This window comes from Chionomys nivalis, chromosome 7 (genome assembly GCF_950005125.1).
Source record: "Chionomys nivalis chromosome 7, mChiNiv1.1, whole genome shotgun sequence".
NCBI lineage: Eukaryota > Metazoa > Chordata > Mammalia > Rodentia > Cricetidae > Chionomys > Chionomys nivalis.
Window position 1 is genome coordinate 50,898,469 of NC_080092.1, and position 7,883 is coordinate 50,906,351.

The 7,883-nt window shown below is 51.1% G+C and overlaps 3 protein-coding genes across 3 annotated transcripts; 1 reads left to right on the top strand and 2 right to left on the bottom strand.

Annotated features, from left to right (window-relative positions):
* Positions 1-975: 975 nt before the first annotated feature.
* Positions 976-5,040, bottom strand: LOC130877985 (cytochrome b5 domain-containing protein 1). Its single transcript, XM_057775698.1, has 4 exons — positions 4,680-5,040; positions 4,518-4,594; positions 4,153-4,371; positions 976-3,575 (listed from the first exon to the last, which is right to left on the bottom strand). The coding sequence occupies exons 1-4, from the start codon at positions 4,837-4,839 to the stop codon at positions 3,345-3,347; spliced, it is 687 nt and encodes a 228-aa protein (XP_057631681.1). The 5' UTR covers positions 4,840-5,040; the 3' UTR covers positions 976-3,344.
* Positions 5,041-5,268: 228 nt separating this feature from the next.
* Positions 5,269-6,286, top strand: Naa38 (N-alpha-acetyltransferase 38, NatC auxiliary subunit). The gene is made up of 3 exons (XM_057775700.1): positions 5,269-5,499; positions 5,705-5,888; positions 6,036-6,286. Exons 1-3 carry the CDS (start codon positions 5,419-5,421, stop codon positions 6,146-6,148), a joined length of 378 nt encoding a protein of 125 aa, XP_057631683.1. The 5' UTR covers positions 5,269-5,418; the 3' UTR covers positions 6,149-6,286.
* Positions 6,287-6,732: 446 nt separating this feature from the next.
* Tmem88 (transmembrane protein 88) lies at positions 6,733-7,731 on the bottom strand. Its single transcript, XM_057775699.1, has 2 exons — positions 7,516-7,731; positions 6,733-7,377 (listed from the first exon to the last, which is right to left on the bottom strand). The coding sequence occupies exons 1-2, from the start codon at positions 7,723-7,725 to the stop codon at positions 7,108-7,110; spliced, it is 480 nt and encodes a 159-aa protein (XP_057631682.1). The 5' UTR covers positions 7,726-7,731; the 3' UTR covers positions 6,733-7,107.
* Positions 7,732-7,883: the final 152 nt, after the last annotated feature.

A 7,883-nucleotide genomic window follows, 5' to 3' on the forward strand; every position in this document is an offset into this window, starting at 1 on the left:
TCCTCTCTATTCTCCTCCCCTGTGAGGGTTAAAGGGGACTAGATCTAGCCACATCACAAAACAGGATGTGATGTTCTCCTCATTCCGACACTCTACACCTCACTGCATAACACCCACCCCTACAAATGCTGCACCACTGAACTACATCCCAAGCCCTACACACACCGACTCAAGTCCACTGCTCATCTCATCCCATAAACGACCTTTGGAGATCTCTGTGTGTGCCTACACCACGTGTGCAGGGCTGAAGCAGACAGATGTCAGATTCCTAGATCTAGACACCGGAGTGACGGGTGGTTGTTAGCCGCCAGGTGGGTGCTAGGAATGGAATCCTGGTCCTCTAGAAGAGCAGTGTTCTTAACCACTGAGTCATCTGCCCCATTAGTAACTCCCTTTATTTTTATTATTTATTTTTTTCAAGATAGGTTTTTTTCTGCAAAACCACCCTGGCTGTCCAGAAACTCACTGTAGACCAGGCTGGCCTCGAAATCACATAGATAAACCTACCTCGGCCTCCCAAGTGCTGGGATTAAAGGCGTGTGCCACCACGGCCTGTCGTATTTTTATTTTTTTGTGACAGGGTTTTTCTGTGTAACAGCCCTTGGCTGTCCTGGAATTCGCTCTGTAAATCAGGCTGGCCTCGAACTCCCAGAGATCTGTCTGCTCTGCCTTAAAGGTGCATGTGTCCATTACCATAGTCCTGACTCAATACTAACTTCTTTGAAGTTGGGTTTTACAGCGCCTCTCTCCTTCCCTGACTCCTTAGTCATTAGAGCCACCTGGTGGCCATAGGGGAAATCACAAGTGGACTAACCCCAACTATCTCCGTGCCAGAGTCTGCAGTCATTGTGAGTCTTGTCTGGTGAAAGGGTGGAGACTGAAGCACAGGGCCGGCATCCTACTATCTTAGTCCTACTTTGCCTTCAGGACCCAATGTCACATCACTAGTTATCACAGACAGATGGATTCCTCAGATCTGAGCTCATCTGGTCACATTTATTGAGTAGCAGCTTATGTACTCAGTAGTGAGAATACAGCAGTGAATGGGGTTTCTGCCAGTCATTTGCATCCATTCTACATCGTTTCATAGTGGTAATAAGAATACTGAAAAATGCATAGTGCTAAGAAAACAACTCGCGAGGGGTGGGATCAAAAAAGCAAAGGGAAGGAATGTTTAGGATAATCAAGGTGGAAAGCAGAGGCATGCAGTGGTGAACTGATAACAGTTTGTGTTGACCGCTGCAAGAAGAAACTTCATGATCAGGCCACCCAGGGTGTGCAGAACATGGGACAAAGGGCTGCTAAGGATGACATGTGCAAGGAAGGCAGGCCTGATTTATGCAAGGCTTCTTGAATTTAGAGCTTTATTCCAAAAGTGTGAGAACCACCCTGAAGATCTGAGGCAGAAAGTCAGATGTTTAGGTTTGTGAAGGCCGAGGCGGCAATGGAAAGCTAGAAGTTCCCTAGCAATTGAGACAAATAAAGATGGTTATTAGACAAAAGAACAGATTCCAAAGATTTTAGGGACAGAATTGATGAGAGCTTGAACATACAGGGAAAGGAGCATGTTTCTAACAAGTTCTGAAGTAGGAAGGTGGCTAGAGCGTGAGAGCCCATCCCAGGTAAAAGTAGGAGTAGGATGCTCTGGAAGAGACAAGTTTGGGCAAAATGACTGCATCCCAGATGTGCATGCCCTGAGGATGCCATGGGTGAAGCAACATGGCTATGGTTCTCCAATAGTTTAGGACTTAAAAGAACAAACAAGAATACACAAATATCAGTTCAGAGCTGACTAAACATTGTAACTGATTGATCCAAACAGAGTATGAATTTTTAGATTGCAGGGGACTATGTGAAAGTCCTCAGCATCAGTAGATTCAGAAACCATTGAAATCAACAGGGTTGGTCCCACCCTGTTCATGCTTCCCACAGTCACCCTCTCAGAAAACACTGCACCCACCCAGGGTCTCATGGAGGTCACATCACCCTCCACTGGAACCTGAGGCCGAGCCTGGGAAGAGGCTCACTTTTGCTCACTGCTGTGGGGAAGTCCACTCATCTCGTATTTTTTTTGCTTGTTTTTTTTTTTTTGTTGTTGTTGTTGTTTTGGAAATGGTTTTACTGTGTAACAGCTCTGGCTGTCCTAGAACTAACTCTGTAGATCAGTCTGGCCTTAAACTCATAGAGATCTGCCTGCCTCTGCCTCCCCAGTGCTAGGATTAAAGCCACCGTGCCTGGTTCAATTTATCAGTTATTCCTAATTCCCCTCACCTGCTAGGGATAAAGGGAACCAAATCTAGCCAGTCACCAGGAGAGTTGTCTGCCTCCCTTAGCTCTCATCTCTCTGATACCATCAAGCCCCCTCATCGTCTTACAAAGTCAACCTTCTCTTCCTTGCCCTGTGTTAATGTGAAAGGAAAGGGGAAACGTGCTCCCCTTTGGACCCCTCACTACAATGTTCTGATCTACGGGCCGTTCCTCCATTCTGGTTTCTCCTGGAGTCAGTAAATATCTATCTTGTTGCCCCGGACAGCCAGAAAGTGCTATAATATTAACAAAGAAGCAGCCTCAGTAGCTAATGCCTGGCTGAAATTCGGCCTCCCTGCCTCTATCCCTAGAGTTCTCTGCTAGTCAACTCCCTTCAGAGTTAATGCTGACTACACAATAGGCTACATTTCCCCATTGTGCAGCAATCATAGGACAAGCTCACATTTCAAACACACAGGTTGAGAGCAGCCATTAGAAATGTTAGCATTAAGTGAGGCTGCTGAGAATACCCCTTTACACAGAAAAGAGCCTGACTTTCAAAGTTGGGCAGGCCTGGATTCTCACTGTGGCTCTTCAGTTACTAATGTGGTTTTGTGCTCCTGAACCTTCTAAACTAAGGAAATAGCATTACCAGTATTCACCTTCTAAGATAGCTGTATTAAAAAGCATAAAACTCTCAGCATAATTTCTATCCTGAATGAACTGACAGCGATTCACTTTTCCTGTGCTGTCAACTGCTAACCACCTTTAGGAAGGGAATCAACCACAGCAACCACAGTCGGTTCTGCCTGAGCTCCACCTCCTCTGCACATTCCAAACTGAGAGACCGTGGCTCTCCTCCTATCATTTCTAAGGATTAATTCTCCTCTAGTATTCCTCCCACCAATATTCTCTGAGCAAATCATAGAGGAACTAGGGATAAGGGCTCTTACATTTCAGGAAGAACCACAGGCCAGTTCCCAGAGGGCAACAGAGGTCTAGGCCCAGGCCTCACAGACCCAAACCTCTTTTTCTCAAGGCACAGAAAGAGGCAAACTCAAACATGTCTTGAGTTCCATGCACACGCATCTCCTTTCCTATAGCTCTGTGAGGTCATCATTGAAGTAGAGCAGTATTGCAGGTGTGTGAAGTGTGCCATCCATATTAAGATAGTCAAACTCGTCTTCTTCATCCCGGATCCCATTCTCTTCCAGGGTATGATCCATGTTCAGATTCTTCCCATCATATTTCCATGTGTAGCTGGCAGCATGTGCATTATAGGGGAGATAGCGGTGTAGGATTTCCCACATTGATTCCAGAGCCCCCACCTAAAGAACACAGAAGTATTCACCTCTAGAATTCTGTATGGTACATAACACATACTCTCCAAAGGCCAGGAGAAGGCCTTTATGCCTAGCTCCTTTAGGATGTGCTCTAAGGAAACTAGAGAGAATACCAGAAGTGAGTCAGTCCCCCAAAATGAGATAGCTTGGATCAGAGTGCCTCCATTAGCAGATAGCACCCTTCAGACACCCCATAGTCCCAGAGAATCAAAGTTGAAGCTCCAGCATACAACCAAGACACCAGAGTCCTATCACTTCTAACAAACAAATGACTCAATAGAGTCAAAGCCAGTGTCCCTCACTGGTGACCGAGTAGACTAAAAGTCCAACTGCTGTCTGTAACAGCATACCTGCCCTTCGAAGGCCCACCATCACTAAGATGCTGGCCTAGACCTATGAAGGAAACTGTGGGAGCTGTAATCCAAACACACTCCTCGAATTGCCAGCCCTGGGAACTGGGTCATTTGCTTTCCTCTGTCACGGTGATGTGAGAGGAAGCAAACACAGCTTCCAGAAATGATTTCTGTTTCCCACTTAGCCTGTCCCCAGCACCAGGTCTCACCTGCAGTGTGTGCTCCTGCGACGTAAGAGTGTTGATGATACGGATGTTCCGGGTCTTGGCAGACAGTCGCCCCACCTGGTAATTCGACCCCTTCCACCAGGGCTTCCCGAAATCATTAGCCCAGTCTGAACGAGGCAAAGGAGGTGGGACGTGCACGAAACGGCCCCGCGGGGTGCGGTATCTCAAGCAACCAGTCAGCGGATCTATGTGCTTGCGAATCTTTAAAAAGCGAGGGTTTAGAGAGGAGGATAGGAGCAGTCACTATGTCGGGTTCTGGTTATTCCCGCCGTCCCTCTCCTACCCCCCCCCACCCCCCGCGCTCTCCAGCGCCGCTTCCACCAACCCCACATTCCAACAGAACTTACGTCTCTGGTCTTCGGATCAAACCAGTGGCTAATGTCCTGGCCTGCAACTTCCAGGATGGGTTTCAGCAATAGGTTCCCTGAAAAGGAACAGCGGCCGTCAAAGGCCGGTCACCTAAGCGCCAAAACCGGCTCCCCTGCTCTTCCCTCACGTGTACCCCTTACCTTTAAACTCCTGTGCAAGCGGCGTTAGATTGTACACATATCCCAGGTAAGACACCCACAGGTCTTCGGGCTGGTTGTGTTCCGCTACTTCCGACGGCGTGAAGTACCGACGGTTAAAATAGTCAAAGTCTGGCCCGGCCACGAGGCCCCGGCGCGGCATGGCTCCTGTTCTATAAGGGGCAGCAGCTTTCTCTGACTACTTCCTCGCTCCTCAGCCGTCTCACAACTATCAGGTTAGAGAGCTGCCTGGAGTGCGTTTGTCGCTAACATGGAAACCATTGTCCTTTTCCGGCCACCGTCCACTGAGGTTAAACCCTGCGTCAGCAGGGCGGGGTTTGGGATACCCGTGTTCACCGGAAACATATTCTTGATCCGGCACCGAGCATGTTGTTGAGTTTCTTAGAGAACATGAAGATCTGATTGGTATCGGAGTCTAGGCTACATAAGTTACTTAGATGGTGCGGAGACCAGACTAGAGGCTTTTCAAATTTCAGACATTTCTAAAGGATGGTTAAGAAATTTCAGGTAACGTTCTCGCGATATTCTTGAATAGCCTAGTAGGCGGTTATAAGCCCGGACTGAAATAAAATCTCGCGAGATCTCTGGAGTGGCGGACCAGGAGACGGCCGAGGAGTTGTGATCTCACGAAAAGGAAGAGCTTGGGAGCACTCGCGAGATCTGAATACCCGACCCAAAACGCTCTTGGGAAGTTTAAGGCCCAGAGGAGGTCCTAGGGCCAATGGCCGGAGCTGGGCCAACCATGCTGCTACGAGAGGAGAATGGCTGTTGCAGTCGGCGTCAGAGCAGCTCCAGCGCCGGGGTTAGCGTGGGCGCGGGTTCTGGAGGAGCAGTCGGGCCGCGACATCGGGCGGGGAAGGGAACGGGGTGGAAAGGACAGAAAAGAGAACTGCAGTTCCCAGCAGCCCACGCGGAACCACCTGAAGCCCGGGGGCTGCTGGGAGCTGTGGTTCTACGGGCGTGCAGCCGAGCGTGTGCGCGCCTGAATTCGTGTCCTGCCCTAGCAGGACTCTGACGGGGAACAGGAGGACTCACCGGCGGCGCGTGCCCGTCAGCAACTAGAGGCATTGCTCAACAAGACCATGCGCATTCGTATGACAGATGGAAGGACACTAGTCGGCTGCTTCCTGTGCACCGATCGCGACTGTAATGTCATCCTGGGCTCTGCGCAGGAGTTCCTCAAGCCGTCTGGTTAGTGTCCAGGGAATACACACCTCCTCGGGAATGCGGCGTAAACTCACCGCAAGGCTTTCTCTTGCGGGCCTTAATGCACCCCTCGTATTCCGGGGCGAGACCGATGCTTGCCTGCCGTTATGATGCTCTGACCTTTTTTTCCAGATTCATTTTCTGCGGGAGAACCCCGTGTGCTGGGTCTGGCCATGGTACCAGGACATCACATCGTTTCTATTGAAGTCCAAAGGGAGAGCCTGGCGGGGGCCCCGTATCTCTGACCACAATCGCACTTCTCTTTGAGACCATTAAACCCTATGACCAAAGTGGCCCGTGTCTGTGTGTAGGTCCGATGTCAGGGCAGCGATAACCCTTAGAGGTTTATCTAAGTTCAGGGGCTTCCTCATCCCGCCCTCTCAACCTAATGTCCAGGGAGTACCAAGATCTCCCTCAAGAGTTTTAAGGCAACAAGCCCTAGGGTGGGCCCCTCCATCTTCCCTCCCACGCTGCTGCTTCAGATTGTAGCGGGAGGGGGTGTCATCCTGCTCCGGAAGACCCATTGTTTCCCACCCCGGCCTGGCAACACTTAGTTCCTTTAAGCTGGGGTCAGAGAACGGGCTCGGGTCCCCAAGGGGAGCTGGGTAGGCAGCTGAAGCAAGGCCCCCTCCGCGCTATTAATGGAGAAGTAGCTTTGGGGTCAGGGTCAGAACTCTGGGGTCTAACCAGGAAGAACGGACTAAGGCGATAAGGAAAGGCAGGATGCTGGAGGATGCTCTGGTCTGCCCATTTGTAGTCTCAGGGATTTGTTTCCTACTCCTGAGCCCTGGGCAAGGACGACTGTATATAAGCCACCCCTGTATTCACAGAGCACGTTTATTTCATAAATTCTTTATTATTTGTGATGGTTCCTTCTCCAGCGTTGTCCCTCAGTCCCGTAAATATTAGAGGAGCTGCACCAGCTAAGGAAGGCACAAAGTTCAGCTCTCCTATTTCCGCTAGGGGAGAGAGAGAAGATGTGCAGGGTCCAGCCCAAACGTTCAGGATTCAAGTGAGATGTTCTGGGGCATGGGAATTTTCGCCAGCATTGGATCCACAGGTGGTGATGTTCCATTAAAGGGATACTAGAACCTGACTCGGGCAATGGTAAGGAGCAGGACAAGGCAGAATACCCCTGAGCTTGTTTCAACTCCTTCCGCGTCCAGGAGGAGGACAATCGACAGAATTCTTGACTCAACGCACCTCAAACCCAGACCTTTCCCGGTGTGGGAACAGCCCGGGACCCTGGTGAGGCCGGGATTTGCTTCGGCTGTGGGATGCGCCGGCGCCTGTAGAGGGCACGGCTGTAGGGTACTAGGCAGTCGGCCAGGCGGAGACGCAGGCAGAGGCGGCGATAGGTGGCCAAGGCAAGCACAAGCAGCGGTACCAGCAGCAGGAATCCAGTGACCAACAGGGCGGTGAAGCCTGGGTCCCGCAGATGGGCGGTGCAAGGGGGTGCCTGGGAGCGCAGGAACTGTGCAGATAAGAGACGTCAGACTCTGGCCCACTGGGTCACACTCTGCCCGAGTGAAACATCCCAGGTCGGGAAGTTGTAGCTCAGACACTCCATTACCATCACCACACACGCATACCCCTTGGGGCCCATGCTTACCTGAGAGTGGCAGAGAAAGCCGAAGCCCAACATGGTGACAGCGGGTAGCAAGATGGTCCCCAGGACTAATGCCAGCAGGAGAAGATTGAAGACAGCCACCAACAGATTCTGAGCCGTTACTAGCACTGCACAGGCCCAGCAGTCCAGGGGATCCCGGGGCTCTGGGCCGCCAGCAAGAACCGAGCGTTGGGCTCCCGGGACCTCCGCCATGGCCTGGCTGGTTCCCGCCCCGCACGGCTGCGGCCCTTATAGCCCTCTTTCCTGCCCCTCCCCCGGTGCAGCCTCTCCCCACCCCACCCCCAACTACCTTATCCTGGAATGCAGCTCTAGGATTAGGCATCCTCATCCCAGGAGCAGACCATGGCTCT